We start from the raw sequence: 22,640 nt of genomic DNA on the forward strand, positions 1-22,640 counted from the left end.
ACCAGAGCCGTTACATGGGCAGCATCTATAGTTCTGCGTTAGCTACGACTTGAGCGCCTCATACAATGCTATTGAAAAAGTATTCATACCCCTTGAAATTTTCCACATGTTGCCATGATACAACCACAAAACGGAAATGTATTTTATTGGGATTTTATGTGATAGACCAACACAGAGTGGCACATAATTGTGAAGTGAAAGGAAAATGATAAATGGATTTAAAAAGTTTCTTACAAATAAAAATCTGAAAAGTGTGGCGTGCATTTGTATTCAGCCCCCTGAGTCAATTCTTTGTAGGTCTCTACCAGCTTTGCACATCTAGAGAGTGAAGTTTTTGCCCATTTGTCTTTGCAAAATAGCTCAAGCTCTGTCAGATTGGATGTAGAGCGTCTGAACAGCAATTTTCAAGTCTTGCCGCAGATTCTCAATTGGATTTAGGTCTGGACTTTGACTGGGCCATTCCAACACATGAATATGCTTTCATCTAAACCTGTGATGGAGAACCTTGGCACCCCAGATGTTTTGGAACTACATTTCCCATGTTGCTCATGCACTCTGCAATGTAGTTGAGCATCATGGGAAATGTAGTTCCAAAACAACTGGGGTGCCAAGGTTCACCATCACTGATCTAAACCATTTCATTATAGCTCTGGCTGTATGTTTAGGGTCGTTGTCCTGCTGGAAGGTGAACTTCCACCCCAGTCTCAAGTCTTTTGCAGACTTTTGCAGACTGACAGGTTTTCTTCAGAGATTGCTCTTTATTTGGCTCCATCCATCTTCCCATCAACTCTAACCAACTTCCATGTCCCTCCTGTTTTCCACCACACATAGCATTTTGTTTTGAGGGCAAAAAGTTAAATTTTGGTCTCATCTGATCAGAGCATGTACTTCAACATGTTTGCTGTGTCCCCCACATGGCTTCTCACAAACTGCAAATGGGACTTCTTATGGCTTTTTTTTTTTTCAACAATGGCTTTCTTCTTGCCACTCTTTAATAAAGGCCAGATTTGTGGAGTGCACGACTATTAGTTGTCCTGTGGACAGATTGTCTCATCTAAGCTGTGAATCTCTGCAGCTATCCAGAGTTACCATAGGCCTCTTGGCTGCTTCTCTGATGAATGCTCTCCTTGCCGGCCAGTCAGTTTAGGTGGACGGTGAACGATGGATTGAACAGTATTCCCTGACATATTTCAAAGCTTGAGATAATTTTTTTTTTTTATAACCTAACCTTCCTGTAAATTTCTCCACAACTTTTTCCCTGACCTGTCTGGTGTGTTCCTTGGTCTTCATGGTGCTGCTTTGCTCCCTAACCTTATTTTACTAAGGCCCCTTTCACACTGGGGCAGCAGGTGCGTCGGCGGTAAATCGGTAAATACATTTTGCGGCGCTATTCAGCCTCTAGCGGGGAGCTTTTACCCCTGCTAGCGGGCAATAAACGGTTAAATCCACAGCAAAGAGCTGCTGCAGCAGCGCTATGCCGACGGTATAGTCGCGCTTCCCCATTGATCTCAATAGGCAGGAGCGATGTAGGAGAGGTGCATACATGGCTCCTTCATCGCTCTAAAGATACTGCTAGCAGGACTTTTTTTTTTTTACCATCCTGCTAGCACACCGCTCCAGTGTGAAAGCCCTCGGGGGTTTCATATTGGAGAGACAGGGCTCTTTCAGGGCGCTTTGCAGGCGCTATTTTCAACGCTATAGCGCCTGCAAAGTGCCCCAGTATGAAAGAGGTCTTAGGTTCCCTAACAAACCTCTGAGGGTATCACAGAACAGCTGTATTTATACTGAGATTAAATTACACACAGATGGACTATTTACTAATTAGGTGACTTCTGAAGGCAATTGGTTCCACTAGATTTTAGTTAGGAGTAGCAGAATAAAGGGGGCTGAATACAAATGCACGCCACACTTTTCAGATATTTATTTGAAAGCCATTTACCATTTTCCTTCCACTTCAATTATGTGCAACTTTTTTGTTGGTCTATCACATGAAATCCCAATAAAATACATTCATGTTTTTCATTGTAACATGACAAAAAGGTGGAAAATTTCAAGGGATATGAATACTGTATTTTATGCAGGATGTCTTTCCTGCTACCAGCAGCCGAACAGAGCGACAGAGGAATAAAGCAAAGGGTTCCATGGAGGGAAACATTAAAGTGGTTGTAAACCCATCTGGAAAAAAAAAAAAAAGCAACCTGCAAGACAAAGGCATAATGAGCTAGTATGCATATCATACTAGCTCATTATGAATAACTTACCTGAGAACGAAGCCCCTGAATCGGTCCTCCGTCTTCATGTCTGTTGCTGCCATGGATCCCGGAGTGACTTCCGGGTCTCGCTGCTCCGGCGCTGTGATTCGCCGGAGCAGCGATGACGTCACTCCTGTGCATGTGCACGGGAGCCGACACTCGCGGTATATCGCCGCGATCTGCGGCCTGACCAGTGAGCCTGCGCGCCGCTGTCTTTTTGTAAATATCTCCTAAACCGTATAGGTTTAGGAGATATTTCTTGGACCTACAGGTAAGCCTTAATCTAGGCTTACCTGTAGGACAAAGTGGTTTGTAAGTGTTTACAACCACTTTAAAGAGAACCTGTTGGTTTTCCCTGTGTGGGCACTTGAAACATAATACCCAATATACAGATGACCGCTAGAGAAAATTTAGATATTTGTATATGAAAATAACCAAAGCATCGACCCCAGACAAAAATTAAATCGTCCCTTCTCATATGCATAGCAATTACTCAAAATATTTCATTTTTAAAACCATACTAAAAATGTAATGTAATTCCCAAATTTTCTCTCTCAAGTAACAATTATTAATACATATTGGTATTTTGTTCTTATAATGTAAGTAGACACTAACGTTAAACTGATGTGACAACCCAGCCATACCAAGCAAGCCTTTCTTTGGCTGAAATACAGAAATGCCTGGGGGTAGCTACAGAACAGAACACCAATAACATGTCTGTGGCACTATGACATAAAGGTCAGTACAAGCAAAGTATAACCTGATCCTCCCTATACAGCAGTGAATGCACCTTGCAAAGCACACAATGTTTTCTAAAGCTACAGCTGCGAGTCAGTTAGGCAAGAATGCAATGTGATTGTGTTATTTGCATAGCAAAATTAAAAAGTAAGCAATGTTGGCTTACAGAACTGCAAGCTATATGCCAAACAAAATGCAATGGGAAAGAAAAAACTAATAGGAGCAATGAGTAATAATACCTTCTTACAGATAGCTCGCAGCTTGAAAGCAGAGAAATGAAATGCAGAGTTTTCAGATCAATTTCACATCAAGTTCCCTTCCCACAAGTCAACGTTTGGTTGGGGCAAGTTAACATGAACACAGGGGGGGCTAAGGGACCAACAAGCCTGCAGGACACACTACAATGCACTGCAGACTACTGGATCAGTTACACGGGCCACACTATACATTCCACCCTAAAACATATAGAGTCATCGATTCTTACCTTCTTATTGAAAGCCCAGATTTTGTCCCATTCCATGTTCACAACAGACCTAGAAGATCCCTGAAATATAACAGAAGAAAGCAAGCTGAAAATTTGTTCCACTGAGCAGCTCACAGTATAAAGGGTTTTCAAATTATTCCACAAATTCAAAATTCACCAAGCTAACACACCAGGATAAGTATCTTATGTTTCAATGATTTTTATTACAGTTTTCATAAGACAAATAACAAAGATCTCGGCATTTCATAGTACATCATATATACAAGATATGCAGGGAGTTCACCTCTTGTGTTGTCAAGACCAATTATCATGCCCCGATGTAGACTTAACCTTGTTTGCTCTTGTACTGGTGGTATAGAACATATCTTACCGCGATTCCTTTGCCTTAAACATTACTTCGTAGTCTATGACCATATGCATGTTCTATAACAGGGATGTGCAATTAGCGGACCACCAGCTGTTGCAGAACTACAAGTCCCATGAGGCATAGCAAGACTAACAGCCACAAGCATGACACCCAGAGGCAGAGGCATGATGGGACTTGTAGTTCTGCAACAGCTGGAGGTCCGCTAATTGGATATCCCTGTTCTATAACATGGGTCTCAGAATACGTCCCGTCCACTGGGAAATGCCAGCACCCCATCCAACTATTGGGGGAGTCTGGCTTTCCAGGCCCTGGGGGGCCCCCTTCCGGACCTCGTCAAATCAAGGATACTCCACATTTGTTGAGAAAAAAAAACATTCCCCTCTGGGTGATCTATGTATATTACAAGTATTTTAAACTTTGTTGCAGATTTCTACCATTTTGCTATTCTGAAGAGATCACTGTGTGTTTAAATGTGTCCATGTGGTAAGTGAATCTAATGGGAGTGCTTTCATAATTATCAGTCAGCTGCTGCAGCTACAGGGCTCTAATAAGGACAATTGCAGGGTCTGCATCCCTTTAGACATGATTTCCTATTAGTAGTTCACCAAAAATGAAATTTTTACAGCGGGGGATGCCCGATATTTGACTTGTGTCTCAGTGAAGGATTCAGGGAAAACCAGTGAGCCAATCACAGAAGCAGGTAATGTTGTTTCTGGGGGGTGATCTGTACATATTCAGTGTATAAAACCCCTCTAGGTAGCCATATTGCACTTTACAGAATATTACAAAGACGCAGACTGAAAAGTAAAGGTTATTATTAATAACTTTCAATTACAGTAGGACTTCAGTCGCAACTGTATATGCTACATAATTTTTTTTTTGCTATTTATTTTTCTCTACAAAAGTGGAGTTACCCTTTAACCACTTCAATACAGGACACTTTCACCCCTTCCTGCCAAGCCAATTTTCAGCTTTCAGTTCTGTCGCATTTTAAATGACAATTGTGCAGTCATACAACACTGCACTCAAACAAAATTTTTATCATTTTTTTTTCCCCCCACAATTAGAGCTTTCTTCTGGCGGTATTTGATCGGTTTTAATTTTTTGCGCTACAAAAAAAATAAAATAAGCCTGAACATTTTGAAAGAAGCCACTTCCTGGTTACCGTGTGATCAGCTGTGATTGGACAAAGCTGATCACATGGTAAAAGATCCTCTGTCATAAGCTCATTTCCTAGATCGGAGATGCGGTGTTATCAGACTGTCACACCACCGATTGCCGTGCTGCATGCACCCACACTAGCAGTTCATCCTGCTGGATGTCATAGGACATCCAGTTAGGATAATACAACCCACTTTCCGGCTGTCATTTCGCTATATGGCGGGCGGAAGGTGATTAAGGTGTTACTAGGGGCAAAGCCAAAATTATACAGATAATGAAGCCTGTCACTAGCAATAAGGGCTCATTTACAACAGATGCATTGCTGACCTAAGGTTGACATCTGTTGGTTTCATTCAATAACCTCTCAATAGCAGAGTTTTCAATGGTGAGGCAGAGAAGATACTTGCTTGTGTGGTATTCTCCTGTAGAGTTACTTATTGCAGATAATTGCATCACTATACCTTTCTATGCTAGAATTTATCAGGGGATACATTTGTATTTCTCCCATGCCATATGTTTGCACGATGGCTTTAGTACTTCTTTGAAATACTTAATAGAAATCATTGGAAAAGAAATATTACTTTCAGGTAAATGTCATTTGTTATTTCTCCACCCAAAATTGAAGTATTCTGTACCAACCTGGGCAGCAATGAACTGCTTCAACCCCTCTACAGTCATGCCCCTTCGTAAAACTCCTCTTACAGTTGGGAACCTGGGATCATCCCTGAAAAATAAATTGGTATATTAAAGCTGAACTCCAGGCAAACAGCTAAATAAACAGATGAAATGAATACGAGGGAGCGATTTTACCTGCCAAATGATTTGAATTTCTGTCTATGCAGTCCTGAGATACACACAGCCCTGCCACACAGCACAACCCTGTCTGGCAAAGTAAGGGTACTTTATCTTTCATTACTGCAGTTTACCTTTATTTACAGGTCTGCTCCGCACCGTGACAGCATATGGACAGTGAAAAGAGAAGTAGCACACTGATGAGCTCATCTCTACATGACTACATGCTTTCTATTACTATTCGCATTCTCCTTGCATTGCGCAGTTTGGCTGGTTTAGTGGGGACTGGATGAATTTCCATCAGTGTAGCCATACCTTCTTGACAGAAGTCAATCGACTTCTCTTAAATGTTGGAAAACTTTTCTCAATCAGCAGCTGCAGCCACTGATCAGTGTATTCTGACAGCGGGAGAGGCTATTAGAATACAGTGTCGCGGGGGGGATTTCATCCATGCAACCCTCTTGTAAATCTGCTTTTTTTTTTAATCTATTCATCTCGCTGGATGAACAAAAAAAAAAAAATAATATTAAAAATCTATGGCCAGCTTAAGTTCTGCTTCTTTGATTCAATACAGTTGTGCTCATAAGTTTACATATTCTGGCAGAATTTATGATTTCTTTGGCCAGTTTTCAGAGAATGTGAATGATAACACAAAAACTTTTCTTTCACTCATGGTTAGTGTTTGGCTGAAGTCATTTATTATCAATCAACTTTATTTACCCTTTTTAAATCATGATGACAACAGAAACTACCCAAATGACCCTGATCAAAAGTTTACATACCCCCAGTTCTTAATACCATGTTATGCCCCCTTTAACATCAATGACAGCTTGAAGTCTTTTGTAGTCATTGTGGATGATGTTCTTTATATTCTTATATTGTAAAGCTACCGATTGCTCTTGGCAAAAAGCCTCCAGTTCCTGTAAATTCTTGGGCTGTCTTATATAAACTGCACATTTGAGATCTCCCCAGAGTGGCTCAATGATATTGAGGTCAGGAGACTGAGATGACCACTCCAGAACGTTCACATTATTCTGCTTTAGTCAATGACGGGTCGACCTGGCCTTGTGTTTTGGATCATTGTCATGTTGGAATGTCCAAGTACGTCCGATGTGTAGCTTCCTGGCTGATGAATGCAAATGTTCAAGTATTTTTTGATAAGATACTGCATTCATCTTGGCTTTGTAGCTCACACATCCCCAAAAATATCAGCTATCCACCTCCGTGTTTCACAGTAGGAATGGTGTACCTTTCATCATAGGCCTTGTTGACTCCTCTACAAATGTAGTGTTTATGGTTGTGGCAAAAAAGCTCAATTTTGGTCTCATCACTCCAAATAACTTTGTGCCAGGTTTGAGGCTTGTCTCTCTGCTGTTTGGCATATTGTAAGCGGGATACTTTGTGGCATTTGCGTAGTAATGGCTTTCTTCTGGCGACTCGACCATACAGCCCATCTTTCTTCAAGTGCCTCCTTAATGTGCATCTTGAAACAGTCACACCACATGTTTTCAGAGAGTCCTGTATTTCACCTGAAGTTGTTTGTGGGGTTTTCTTTGGATCTCGAACAATTTACCTGGCATTTTAGTTGGTCTACCTGAGCGTGGTTTGGTTTCAACAGAACCCATTTTCCACTTCTTGATTAGAGTTTGAACACTGCTGATTGGCATTCTCAGTTCCTTGGATATCTTTTTATATCCCTTTCCTGTTTTATACAGTTCAACTACCTTTTCCCACAGATCCTTTGACAATTATTTTGCTTTCCCTCATGACTCAAAATCCAGAAACCTCAATGCAGCACTGGATGAAAGATGCAAGGGTCTGTCAGGAGTCCAGAAACACATTGAACTTTTATATATATACACACACACACACACACACACACACACACACACACACACTAATTACAAGCAAACAGATCACAGATGAGGATGGTTACCTTTAATAGCCATTCAAACCCCTTTGTGTCAACTTGTGTGCATGTTATCAGGCCAAAATCACCAGGGTGTGTAAACTTTTGATCAGGGTCATTGGTTATTTTCCGTTATTATGATTTATAAAGAGTAAACACAGTTGATTGATAATAAATGGATTCAGCCAAACACTAACCATGAGAGAAAGAAAACTTTTTTCGCTCTCATTCATATTCTCTGAAAAATGGCCAAGAAATCATTAATTCTGCCAGGGTATGTAAACTTAGGAGCACAATTGTATTTGCCTTTAAAATGACCTATAACAAATAGAACTATGCATAAATGGTATAAATATATTTCCTACCGAAGTAGGGGTTTACTCCCTGATGGTGGAAAGGGGGATGCATGCTACTTCGTTTTCCCATCTCTAGATACACTAAAAGTCTGAATCTAGATGTTTGTACCAGGTCTGCTTTTATATTTCACGCAGAGAAAAAAAAAATTCCAGCCAAAGACACCGTGCCTCAGATAACTTTTTCTGTGCGGTCTCTAAAAATAAATCCTCAGTGGTCTGAGAATTCCAGGTCATGTGTTAAATGTCTAAAAAAGATTAAATAAGCGGTGTAGACAATGCAACAAATTGTACAAAAAACTATTTGTTAGTTTCCCTTTAGGACAAAAGAAGGGCTAAGGAAACTTTATTTAAAGGCACCAGTGCTGTTTTATTTTACAGTGCATCATACAGAACAGCACAGGACTGGAAAGGAGACTCTATAAATAAAATGTGCTTTTTTTTTTATTTAACCAGTGGTTGCCGCACACTATAGCTTTACTGCTACAGTGCGGGCCGGCTGCATGGAATCACACATATAATTTTGCTCTTCCAGTTAGGGATCTGCACGACTGTGCTGTGATTAGTCATAGCACAAGTGGGTGCCAGCCAACTAATGACTTCCAGCCAAAGCAGGAACGCCTGCCCCTGCAGATCGGCGAGGAGGAAGACAGGACAGAGCTCTGTCTTGAAAACAGGGATGTGCTGGTATTTATTTCCCTGTAAATCGAAGAATTAAAAAAAAAAAAAAAAAAAAAAAAAGCACATCCCTTAGTGAAAGCACCTCACAGTAAACACAAACACTGGTTAGGCATACATTTAACCCTTTGATTGCCCTAGATGTTTAACTCCTTCCCAGCCAGTGTCATTAGTACAATGGCAGTGTATATTTTTAGCACTGATCACTGTATTAGCGTCACTTGTTCCCACAAAGTGTCAGTGTCAGATTGTACAAGTCACTGATCGCCACCACTACTAGTATAAAAAATAAATAATTCCATAGTTTGTAGACTCTAAACTTTTGCATAAACCAATCAATATGCTTTTTAGGATTTTTTCCCATAAATATGTAGCAGAATACTTTTTTATATTGGATATGCTTTATAGCAGAAAGTAAAAAAGTGTAATTTTTTTTTTAATTTTCGGTCTTCTTTTGTTTATAGCGCAATACCAACAAAAGAAAGAAAAAGAAAAATTATATCTTTGGGTACAGAGTTGCATGACCACGCAATTGTCAGCTCAAGTAAGGCAGTGCCGTATAGCAAAAAATAGCCTAGTAATAAAGGAGGGTTCAACTTCTGGAGGCCAAGTTGGTTAAATGACTATGGTGTCACAAAATGCAGCTATTCTAGATATAAACAGTGCTTAGCAAATACGTTTTGATGTATCCCGAATCTGGCTGAATTTGGGATTTCAATTATTAATATAAATTACAGCCTAGGGGTTATTTGTTGAGGAGGCCTTTCTGTCCAAATCAGTAATCACCAAAATGTAGCCAAACATGAACCAGTAGCATACTTTGACTTTACACATACCAGCCATCCACAAGGCCTTCATTGACAAACCAAGTGAGTTTTCTCTTGGACAGAACGGTGTTATTAAGGTTCAGACGACTATATTCCCAGATGTAGGGCTTTCGGATCCCCAAAGCATTGATGATCCAGTAAAACTGTTCATCGCGATCATGATATTCAGTTGTACGCAGAGCATGCGTCACGCCTTCTACACTGTCCACTATGGGGCAGGCAAAGTCGTAGGTGGGATAGATGCTAGAAAGGAAAAGCAAAGTGCATATCACATGTCAGGCTGAGTAATAATGAGAAAACACACAGACTAAAAACCCGTAGACTTCTATTTACTAAAATAGCATTTTATAGCAGAGAAGGAAGAACTTAATTATAGAATTAGAAGTGTATTTAGTTATACAAGAAGCCAACCAGTAGTCATGCTGCACTTACTTGTACTTGTTTCCTGTCCGTGGGTGTGGCTGGGTCTTGCAGCGGAACAGGGTAGGGTCTCGCATACAGCCATTGTTGGAATTCATGTCAATCTTAGCCCGAAGACAGCAGGTTTGTCCAAACTCTGTGCCCTTCTTCATCTCTTCCCACATCTGCCAGTTCTTCTCCACCGCTGGCAAGGGAAAAATAGAATTGTTAAAGAAGAAAAATTTAATACTCCACAGCAAAGCTTAGGGAACGCTGATGTGCTGTAAACATGCAGACATGGGGGTAAGCAACCTTGATGTTCAAAGAAACCAGAAAGTCTCACTTGTCTCCAGATTTGCTTGATTCCATGTGGAAATTCTGGACATTTATGAAGACATTCAGAGCTTTGAGATCCAAGATGGGGCTGTCGGTTTGGGAATGGTGAACGGGTTGGACAGAACCAGGGCAATGGCACTTTAGTCCAGAACACCAGAGAGGGCTCAATGGAAATCTGCTAATTTATGCGACGACACAGGAAGGTTTCAAGGTGAGAAACCGAGAATGGGGCAGGAAGCAAAGCTCCAGTATATAGCCATGGGATAGCATCTCCTGCACTAAAGTGAGATGTAAGCTGTTCAAGCATTCACAAAGGTTAACAAGTGTCCCCCACTCTACAAAGCGGGGGTGCACCTTCATGCCAAGAAAGGCTTTTTGGTGGATTTCGAGCGCCATACCTTGCAGATGGACTAGAAGCCAAGCAAGAGGGGGTCCTAACACGGAGGACAATGAAGTGGAGAAAAGAAAGTGACATTTCTAAACAGTCAGAGAGAACATTCCAGTCTGTTCCCTAGGCTTTATCTGTTCAGAAATACGGATGTTCTTGCCACAAGTAGCAGTCTTAATATTTTCAACAGCCAGTCCAAAGAGCCATTGGGGTCAATTCACTAAGAGTTAAATACGGCGTGATTATTTGAGTTAATATAACGCATGCAGTATTTAACTCTCCTCTTTGTTTTTACAGTTACTGTAAATACTGTGTGAGTTAATATTTTTTATTTTGCCGTATTTAACGTCTGTGTTTGCATGTTATTTTACAGCAGACGGGCTGCAGCAGGAACTGAAACATTTAGTAGTGGTATTCCTACCACAGCTAAAGGTGACATTTCAGCTCAGAGTTGCTGTTTAAGAAACCAGCACCCGTCAGCGTCTTAACCACCATGACACATCAGCAGAATGTAAAGAAAATGTTGAGCTGACATGTAAAAAGTAAAAAACAAATACAAAAAGCATGGGGTCCGAACCCTTGCCCGGTGTTAAAGTGTCCAAGCATGGGGTCCGAACCCTTGCCCGGTGTTAAAGTGACCTATTGGAATTTGAAAGCCCCCTTGAACAAGGGAGTCCCCAAATCCTGGCCCACATGTGATAGGGTATGGGTGTACCCCTATTCATACACAAAAAAATAGTCAAAGTAAAAAAAAAAAAAAAAAAAAACCCAGGAGCCAATTTTTGACAAGTCTCTTATTGAAAAAAAAAAAAAAAAAGTTAATAAATGTCCCCGAACTATATCCAGTGTGAAAGTTACAGTTTTGTTTCCTTCCTGCTGCCGCCAAATTAAGGGGCGGGTCAACTGTGACATCACTGGGCTATCCTGCTCCCTTGTGACATCATCAATGATGCATCAATGCATGCTGAGAGCAGTGGTAGTGTTACTAAACCCAGTAATATGAAAATAGTGCCCACAGATTATACATCTTTTTATATTAAAATACTGCCACTATATACCTTTTTGGATGATCTGTATACCACGGTTACATGATAAACTGCACAGTTTGTCCAGTGCTGAGAGCAGGAGATTTCAACTACAGCCTGTATACCTGCCCACATGTGTGATGTCAATAACATGTGACCTGTCTAGCACTGAGAACAAGTAAATGTTCTCTCCAGCATAAAAGACACAGCTGAGCATGTGCAAGTTGGCTACCCTGCCTGTGTTAATTGACCTCCCCCAGATAGACAGTGCAGGAGGGTATGATCTGTGCATACAGGATAAAACAACCTTTTCACACAATGCGTAGGATTAACCCCTTAAGTTCCACAGTAAGTATAACAAGCATGCTATGCTGCATATACAGACTGATTTTACTGTTGTGGATTTAGTAACACTTTAATGCTTCCAGTCTATACATTTTTATTTTCACTTTCAAAACCTTTGACTTTTAAATGGGATAAGTTGCAACAAATCGTGACCCCATAGACTTGAACTGTTGCAACTAATTTCATATAACGATAGCAGGGACTCAAAGGCACTCGAGAGCTGTGTACCAAGGATCAGATTATTGTACGATCGCTTTGAAAGCAGTTATTCTTATTCCGATTTTCTGATCGTGTGTACTAGCCATTAGTCTGCGCAACTTGGTTTGTCAGAAGGTGAGGAAAGGCAGCACAAATATTCTCCATATTATAGTATTTTTTATTCTACAAATAACTATGCAAAATGGGATAAAACCAGGTTCCATGATTGTGGGACATAGACTTTTAAATGAAATGAATATGCCAGCTCCAATAACAGCCGCCAGTGTTAGCTAGAGCAAGGATGGCCATAAATAAGGTTCTGCTGTAAAAAAATTCTGGCGACAACAAGCCTTCGATAGAAAGCTGGATGTGTTAGTGGGCAGTACGTGGAATCATTTTTATTCTCACAGGTGACACTGAAATACATGTATGGACTGTGTTTACTGATAACTACCTGTGTCCCTGTTTCATGTTTAACCTGCTCTAGTGAAAGGGAGAAGACAACAAGTTGCTAAAAGTGAATTACAAAAAGTTCTACAACCACTTCATACACTCGGTGCTTGGTGATAAAGGACTGAGCATGGCTTGTTAGGAAAACAATGAATTAAAGCTGCCCTCCAGGCACACAGCTAAACATACAGAAGTAAATACAGTTAGGTATATATTTGGACACAGGCACTATTTAAGATTTTTACAGGTATATACCAAAACATATTCAAGCTATAGTTATATAATGGATATGGGCTGAAAGTGCAAACTCTTGGGTTTAATTTTAGGGTATGTGTGGAGGAAGGGTTTAGAAATTACAGCTCTTAAGAATAGCCATATCCCTTTTTCAAGGGCCCAAAAGTAATTGGACAATTGAATCAAAAGCCATTTCATGGCAGGTGTGGGCTACTCCTTCGTAATGTCTTCATCAATTAAGCAGGTAAAAGGTCTAGAGTTTATTCTAAGGCCCCTTTCACACTGGGGCGGTGGGTGTGCGTCGGCGGTAAAGCTACGCTATTTTTAGCGGCACTTTACCGTAAATTTTGCAAAGCTATTCGGCTGTTAGCGGGACTCTTTAACACCCGGCTAGCAGCCGAGAAAGGGTTAAAAACCAGTCGCGAAAGGGTTAAAACAACCGCAAAGTGCTGCTGCAGCAGCGCTATGTCGGTGGTATAGCCGCGCTGCCCCACTGATTTCAATGGGAACCGCTCCTTCACAGCTCCAAAGATGCTGCTAGCAAGACTTTTTTTAGCGTCCTGCCAGCGCACCACTCCAGTGTGAAAGCCCTTGGGGCTTTCACATTGGAGAGACTTCAGCAGCTCTTTCAGGATGCTTTGCAGGCTTCAAAAACTAAACAAATCCATCAGAGTGATGGTAGCAACATTAGGAGTGGCCAAATCAACAGTTTGGTACATTCTGAGGAAAGAAGAATGCACTGGTAAGCTCAGCAACACAAGAAGGCCTGGACGTCCATGGAAAACAACAGTGATGGATGATCGCAGGATCCTCTCAATGGTAAAGAAATACCCATTCACAACATCCAGACAAGTGAAGGACACTCCCCAGGAGGTGGGCGTATCATTGTCAAAGTCTACAATCAAGAGAAGACTTCACAAGTGCAAATACAGAGGGTTCACCACAAGGTGCAAACCATTCATAAGCCTAAAGAACAGAAAAGCCAGATTAGACTTTGCCAAAAAAACATCTAAAAAAGCCAGACCAGTTCTGGAAAAGCATTCTTTGGATGGATAAAACAGATTTATCTGTACCAGAATGACAGGAAGAAAAGAGTGTGGAGAAGGCTTGGAACAGCTCATGATCCAAAGTACACGTCATCTGTAGTCACATGGTGGAGACACTGTGATGGCATGGGCATGCATGGCATCCAGTGGCACTGGGTCATTGGTGTTTACTGATGATGTGATAGAAGCAGCCGGGTGAATTCTGCAGTGTTTAGAGATATACTGTCAGCCCAGGTTCAGCCAAATGCAGCAAAGTTGATTGGACAGTGCTTCACAATACAGATGGACAATGATCCAAACCACACTGCAAAGGCAATCCAGGAAATTTGAAGGAAATAAGTGAAATATTCTGCAGTGGCCGAGTCAATTACCTAAACGCAACCCAATTGAGCATGCATGTCACTTGCTGAAGGCAAAACTAAAGGCAGAAAGCACAAACAAAGAACTAAAGACAGCGGCAGTTAGAGCCTAACAAAGCATCAGAAAGGAGGAAACCCAGTCTTTGGTAATGTCCATGGGTTCCAGACTTCAGGCAGTCTTTGCCATTAAAGGATTTTCAACAAATTATAAAAAATTAACATTTTATTTATATATTTGTCCAATTACATTTGAGCCCCTGAAAATGGGGGGGGGGGGGGGGTGTATAAAAATGGTTGCAGTTCCTTTGATATTTATGTTCAACCCCTTGAATTAAAAAGCTGAAAGTCTGCACTTCAAATTAATTTGTATTATTTTATTTTAATTTTTTCTGGTGGCATAGAGCCAAAAGTATGAAAATTCTGCCTGTGTCCAAATCTATATGGAGCTAACTGTATATAGGAGCGGTCTCACCTGCCAAAAGATTTGTATTTCTAGCTACCCACTCCTGAGACTTACACAGACCAAGCTAGCAAAGCAGGACACCGGAGTATTTCTTTGCTGCAGCTTGGTAATACTTACAGGCCTTGTCCCTCCCCAAGCCTGTGACTGGAGAGTGCAAAACCAGCAGCAGACTGTTGCGCTTATTTCCCAGTCTCTGCTCTCTCCTCCTATCAGCATACTCTTTGCTAGTGCATGAGCACTGCATCTCAGCCTAAGCTCTGCTGTACAGGCAATTAAAAGAGGTCATTACCAAATCAAAATACTTACACTGTTTGCAATAAAAATAAATAAAAACACATTTTTAAAGATGTATTAATGAATGCAGTGCTGCATTAATTTCTGTCTTTTATATCTGCCTGGAGTTCCAATTTAAAGTGTTCATATGCCCCATAATGCATGGCTTACAGTTACTTCTGTGCTTGGACTCCGTCCTCTGTTCACGCTCTGCTTTCATCTGTTCAGGAGGAGTGTCGTCCACATAAGCCTTCCCCTCATTTATAAGCTTCTCTGCATATTGGATGATCTTCTCAAAGTGGTCAGAGGTGTATGTGAACTGGTCAGGCTTGATCTGCAGCATGGAGACATCTTCCAGGATAACCTAAACAAAAAATAAATAGCTTCACCAGTTATAAAAATCAAAATCCTTACATCTGCAGTATCCACCCATATTTTCTTTATTAGTTGTGACACGAGTGTTCAAGCCAAGATTTAGGACTTTGGCTGACAAATTCTCCTTGAAGGAGAATATTACTGTGATGACCACAGAGGACGAGGGAAAATAAACCAGCATCTCCCAAGTCCTCAATTTATTCTTATAAAGTCATAGTGTATTATTCATGGATTCTAACTCCTATCATCTCCAGGGCTGCATTCACACCGTGGGGTGCGCCACCATTCAATTTTAATGGCATGCCAAAACAAATGTACTTGGCACAGCAAAGGTCAAGTGTGATATTTTGGTTTGTACCCATTTAGGGCCCATTACAAAGAAATGGGCTTGATTATCGCAAGTGGATACACCTAAGATGACACAAAAAATGTTTCATAAGTGTGAATAGGCCCAGCACCCAGCCTGTGCTGACTCATCACATCTTATATAGTGGCCTGTTAAGTACCCCAATTGTGTCACCCTACCACCGATGTACTATAAAAAGTGGAAAGAAGGGGTATTAAAGCCACCCAGAGCACTACCAAGAGAGGGGAGTGTACCTGTCAGTTCTAAGAGGATGTCTTTATTTTTTAAGAAAGATTGCTTTGCATAGGTAACCTACTGCTTTAGACAAAACCTACCTTAAACCTAGCTCTAACTTTTTGGCAAGACCCTGGTTTGGTGATGCTCTGCAACTGTAGCTACCGTAAGTTAGTTGCTGGAAGCCCAACGTCCCTGCTTCTTAATCTGTACAGCAGCTTCATTAGGAAACAAAAGCTGAATTTTAAGGAGATCATGGCTGGAGGAAGGGGCCAGCAGGCTGATGTACATGGCCTCCAGAAATCCTCACAGCACCCTGTCTCAGTACTCCTCTGAAGAGCCATCAGCCCTGATGAACCAGTAGGGTGCTTCTTGGGAGGAGTTATGCATATATCAAATGCCTTAAAGCTGAACTCCGGGAATTCAGCTACTTTTTAAAAAGGGAAGGCATACCATGAGTTAAGTCCAACAAGGTACATGCCACCTCCTGGACGTATCTCTTTAACCACTTCAGCCCCAGAAGGATTTACCCCCTTGCTGACCAGAGCACTTTTTGCAATTCGGCACTGCGTCGATTTAATTGATAATAGCGTGGTTGTGCGACATTGCACCGAAACAAAATTGCTGTCCTTTTTTGTCAGACAAATAGAGCTTTCTTTTGATGGTATTTGATCACATCTGCGGTTTTTATTTTTTAACCACTTCCCACCCGGCCAATGCATATATACGGCCGGGTGGGAGCCGTCTACTCCTGATAGGACGTTGAGGAACGTCCTTCAGGAGTAGCGGGATCGCGCGCGCGCGTGCCCGCGCAGCGGCGCGAGCCCGATGTGCTCGTGTCACCCGGACACGGCACATCTCAGATCGGCAGGAGGGCTCTGTGATTGGCCCTCCTGATCACATGACGGCCGTGTCCAATCACGGCCGTCATGTGATGTAAACAAACAGCCGGTTGCTAGGCAATCGGCTCTCCTCTCCTCACACGGAAGTCACCGCTGAGGAGAGGAGAGCAGAACGCTGCAGCCGGCTGATGATCAGTGAGTATGGGCTGCTTTTTACAGCTTTTTACTCACTGATCATCAGTGTAGTGTAAACACACAACACACCACACAGTACAAACACAGTCCCCACATATGTCCCCAAAACACACATGTCCCCAAAACATACATGTCCCCAAATAATAAAAACACATGTCCCTAATAATAAAAACATGTCCCCCACATATGTCCCACTAAAATCACATGTCCCAATGATTATCTGCACACATATGTACGTGATCACCTGCACACATATGTACATGATCATTTGCGTACATATGTCCGTGATCACACAAACCAATTATTATACACTTAACGGAATTTTTTTTACCAAAAACATGTAGCAGAATACATTTTGGCTTAAATTTATGACAAAATTTGATTTTATTGGATTTCTTTTCAAATAGAAAAAAGAAAATATTGTTTTTTTTCCAAGTACATTTTTTCCTCAATTTAGGCCAGTATGTATTCTTCTACATATTTTTGGTTAAAAAAAAAAAAAAATGGCAATAAACGTATATTGATTGGTTTGCCCAAAAGTTATAGCCTCTACAAAAATAGGAGATAGATTTATAGCATTTTTATAATTATTATTATTATTTTTTTTTTTTACTAGTAATGGTGGTGATCTGCGATTTTTATCATGACTGCGACATTATGGCTGACACATCGCACAATTTTGACACATTTTTGGGACCATTGGCATTAATACAGCGATTAATGCTATAAAAATGCATTGATTACTGTAAAAAGGTCACTGGTACTAGAGGGTGATCAAGGGGTTAACTGTGTTCCCTGGGTGGTGATTCTAATTGAAGGGGGAGGGGACTGACTGGAGGAAGTTACTAATCGTGGTTCCTAGCTAATAGGAACACACGATCTGTCACTCCTGTCCGAACAGAACAGGGAAGTGTGTGTTTACACACACTCGCCCCTGTTCTGTGTCTCCTGCTCACGATCGCTCGTTGCTGTTGGTCACCATAACTGTCGGCCATGAGCATCGGCACCCCCGCTGTGCAGCGGGCACCTGCTATCCCGACCCCATGAGCCGACTTATAGCTATGACGGCTCACGCAGGGGAGCATAACTGCGGCGGCTGGTCGGGAAGCGGTTAATTTGCATTTAACACATCTATGGGGCTGCCAGAAGAAAGCTTCTGGAGTACCTATGCTGGACCTTGTGGTCTCAGCTCCTTCTTCAAGTGCAGAGTCAATGCAGCTGCTATTATGTGAACTCGTTCACAAAATACAAAAAGATTTCTGTGAATGGGCAGCAGAGTGGAGGGGCAGGTATACAGTGAGGGAAAAAAAGTATCTGATCCCCTACTGATTTTGTACGTTTGCCCACAAAGAAATGATCAGTCTATAATTATAATGGTTGGTTTATTTTAACAGTGAGAGTCAGAATAACAAAAAAATCCAGAAAAACGCATTTCAAAAAAGTTATAAATTGATTTGCATTTTAATGAGTAAAATAAAGTATTTGGCCCCTCAGCAAAACATGACTTAGTACTTGGTGGCAAACCCCTGTTTGCAATCACAGAGGTCAGATGTTTCTTGTAGTTGGCCCCCAGGTTTGCACACATCTCAGGAGGGGGATACCCCCCAGAGCATTATGTTTCCACCTCCATGTATGACAATGGAGATGGTGTTCTTGGGGTAATAGGCAGCATTCCTCCTCCTCCAAACATGGCGAGCTGATGCCATAAAGGTCGATTTTGGTCTCATCTAAGCACAACACTTTCATACAGTTCTCCTCTGAAACATTCAGATATTCATTAGAAAACTTCAGATGGACCTGTACATGTGCTTTCTTGAGCAGGGGGACCTTGTGGTCACCGAATGATTTCTGTCCTTCATGGCGTAGTGTGTATTTCTTGTTAACTATGGTCCCAGCTGCCTTGAGATTATTTACAAGATCCTCCACTGCAGTTCTGGGCCGATTCCTCACCATCCCTATGATCATTCAAACTCCACGAGGTGAGATCTTGCATTGAGACCCAGACCGAGAGAGATTGACAGGTTTTTTTTTTGTGTTTTTTCCATTTGTAAATAATCGCACCAACTGTTGTCACCCTCTCACCAAGCTGCTCGGTGATGGTCTTGTAGCCCTTGTAAGTGTAGGTCTACAATCTTGTCCCTAACATCCTTGGACAGCTTTTTGGTATTGGCCATGGTGGAGAAATTGTAATTTGATTGATTGCTTCTGTGGACAGGTGTCTTTTATACAGGTACCAAGCTGAGATTAGGAGCACTCCCTTTAAAGAGGAAGTAAACCCTGACGAATTTACTTCCTCTTTGACTCCCTGCAAAGGTAAAGCATAATGGGCTACTATGCGTCAGTAGTGCCTGTATTTTGGGAAATATCTCCTAAACCGTGTAGGTTTAGGAGATATTTCTTGGACCTACAGGTAAACCTTAATCTAGGCTTACCTGTAGGTCAAAGTGGTTTGTAAGGGTTTACAACCACTTTAAGCGTGCTCATAATCTCAACTCATTACCTGTATAGAGGACACCTGGGAGACAGAAATCTTGCTGATCGATAGGGGATCAAATACTTATTTCACTCATTAAAATGCAAATCAATTTATAACTTTCTTGAAATGCGTTCTGGATTTTTTTTGGTTATTCTGTCTCTCGCTGTTAAAATAAAGCTACCATTTAAATTATAGACTGATCATTTTTTTGTCACTGGGCAAACGTACAGAATCAGCAGGGGATCAAATACTTTTTTCCCCACACTGTATCTGCTGTGTGTGCTACTCTCCCCTTACAGCCCTAAGTGTATACACTGGGAGCGCCATAGACCTGTCATAATAGAGATAAATACAGAAGGTTACATGCACCTCCTTGGACTTAACTTGTAGCATGCCTATACATTCAAAGTTTATGAATCCCTGGAACTCTGCTTTATTTGGTGGATGTCAATCTGGAGGAATAGAAGTTCATAGACAGGCTACATTTGCATGCAGATCACCCTAGGTAACACCCATATGTGATGCTTAGTCTCCATGACTGTAAGAACTGAAAACTCCTGAAAAAAAGGGATGGGCCAAGACCAATCAGGTTGGGTGGAAATAGCTTGACCAGGCTTTTCTTTGTGTATTCCAGTGTGCTGTGCCACATTGTGTCTATTGAAAAGGTGTGTTGGCGAGCTATTCAAAATGACTATCAACACAGTGCAACAATGCACGCAACATGCATTACTGCAACACAAATAGTGTGAATAGGCCCTTAGGAATTTACATAAGTGGCCTCAACTAAGGTTATTTAAACAATACAGAACAGTGCAAAAATAAGTAAAGCAAATAACTTTTACATAGCTGCAGCACCTCAATGGAGCAGGATCTTGGGTGAATCCTGCTAATAAATATAAAAAACAAACGAGAACATGGGTGTCACTATCCAAGTGTAGATTTAAATAACAAATAAAAACATGCATGAATGCACTTACTGTGGTAAAATGACAATCTGCATTTAAAACAGTCCAGGTTCTGCAAGTACTCCCATAGTAAACAGTCATCAGCTCATAATGCAGGGAGAGTCAGTTAAGACCCTTTTCACACTGCGCCGCCACCGGCGTCAGTGGTAAAGCAGCGCTATTTTTAGCGGCGCTATTCGGCTGCAAGTGGGGTGGTTTTTAACCACCAGCTAGCAGCCGAAAAGGGAATAAATCCGGCCGCAAAACACTCACGTAGTGCCGTTTTGCTGGCAGAATCACAGCGCTGCTCCATTGATTTCAATGGGGAGCAGCGGCGGAGGAGTGGCGAGTTCACCAGAAGCTGCTGGCAGGACTTTTTGTGACGTCCTGCCAGCGCACCGTTCCAGTGTGAAAGCCCTAGGGCTTTCATAATGGAGTGAATGGAGCCTTTTTTTTCAGGCGCTATGCAGGGGCTATTTTTAGCGCTGTAGCGCCTGAAAAACGACGGCAGTGTGAAAGGGGTCTAAGTGCAGAAGAGTTCTTCAGGGAATCGCCCAAGCATTGCAGAGTTAAGATAAATCTACACTTCAATGGTGGTACACCTCTCCTTGTAGTTGGCTTCAAATGTGGTGGTTGGGGAGGCGGGGGGCTATTTAAGTATAACTTCACCAAGATGATCATTTATGTTACCTTTTCAAAGTCTTCCTTCTCCTTCTCTGGGTTGGTGTCATCAAACCGCATAATAAGTTTTCCCTTGAAGTTCACCTGATAATGCTGGTTGAGAAGAGCAGCCTTGGCATGTCCAATGTGCAGATACCTGAGAAAACAATGAAAAATCTTATAAAGAATTCTTACACTTTAAAGTGATATTAAACACTCCGTTTTTAGGGACTTTCAGCAGCAATTTTAATCAGAGTATGCAGATCCCTTGCCTACGTTTGTTTTAGCTGGTATTATGACCACTGCTCCAGGTTTCCTGTTTAATGGCGACTCCTTTCTCTTGCAGCATCCTATGGAGTTAGCCTTGCATTCAGTGACTTGAGGGGCGTCTTAGGCCTCATGCACATGAGACGCAGGTGAAAACTCTGCTCAAAAAAATGCGTTTGCGTTTATAAAGATAACATCATGTAGACCCTCCCCAAGCTCTCGAAGCATGTTTTTTTTTTAACTATTTCTGCCATTTTGATCAGAGTGAGCAGCAGCATAGAGAGCAGTTGTACACTTGCATTTGCCTCTCTTTCTGTGGTATATATTTTGAAATGGATCCCATATTGAATATATGTCAGGAAATGCTCCTGATGTTGCTCTTGATGAGACAGCAATGTCGTCGCAAATTTTGTGAGAGGTCCAGGGTCAGAGCTCATCGATATTGAACCCATCCGTTGATGGGACAGCGAATGTCCATTGGATATTTCACAAACATGTATGTGCAGCTGCGTACCTACCCCGACAAGCTTTTTAATTTTAGCCGGATGTCCATTGTCACATTTGATCTGCTCTTAGAAAAAGTACGACCTGGTCTGACATTCATGGACACCAATATGAGAAACAGAGTGTCACCAGAGGAACATCTGTTGGTAACGATCAGGTATGTGTATATATTTAGAAAATATATTTATCTATAGATGTACAGATGAATTTTTTTCTCTGTCCTTTATTTAAAAAAAAAAAAAAAAAAATGTCTATTTATAGCAAATTATCCAATTTTTTAAAATATGTAAAATTTTCTTGTGGCAATTTTTAAAATGTTTTCATTATTTCTAATATAAAACAATATTAAAATCGTTTTTTTAATCTTAATATATTTTTTTATTCATTTTTTCTAGTTTCAAATTGTTTTATTTAAAAGCAAAATCTATGTTAATTAGATTTTTTATAATTGTTTTAAATTTTATTTGGCCAATTTTTTAATATATTTTTATCATGAAATATGTATTGATTAATATATTTTAATTCTTTGCTGTTGTATATGGTAGTATAATATTGTTTAATGCCTTATTAAAATATCCAGAACCCTAACCACTAACCCTAACACTAACCCTAACCCCTAACCCTACCCCTAACCCTTACACTAACCCTAACCATAAACAACCCTAACCCTAATCCAACCCTCAATCCTAAACAATAACCTTAGCCCTAACGGATAACCAC

At 41.1% G+C, this 22,640-nt stretch overlaps 1 protein-coding gene across 1 annotated transcript in view; it reads right to left on the minus strand.

Annotated features, from left to right (window-relative positions):
- The window catches only part of EPRS1 (glutamyl-prolyl-tRNA synthetase 1), a 128,039-nt gene that overhangs the window by 69,367 nt on the left and 36,032 nt on the right, over positions 1 to 22,640 (minus strand). The window contains 7 exon segments of the mRNA XM_077485785.1: positions 3,230 to 3,250; positions 3,475 to 3,534; positions 5,642 to 5,726; positions 9,571 to 9,804; positions 9,994 to 10,165; positions 15,249 to 15,441; positions 21,180 to 21,306. Coding sequence (XP_077341911.1) covers positions 3,230 to 3,250; positions 3,475 to 3,534; positions 5,642 to 5,726; positions 9,571 to 9,804; positions 9,994 to 10,165; positions 15,249 to 15,441; positions 21,180 to 21,306 — 892 coding nt within the window.

Source organism: Lithobates pipiens, unplaced genomic scaffold (genome assembly GCF_037356315.1).
Source record: "Lithobates pipiens isolate NorthernLeopardFrog02 unplaced genomic scaffold, aLitPip1_a1.2 Scaffold_18, whole genome shotgun sequence".
Taxonomy (NCBI): domain Eukaryota; kingdom Metazoa; phylum Chordata; class Amphibia; order Anura; family Ranidae; genus Lithobates; species Lithobates pipiens.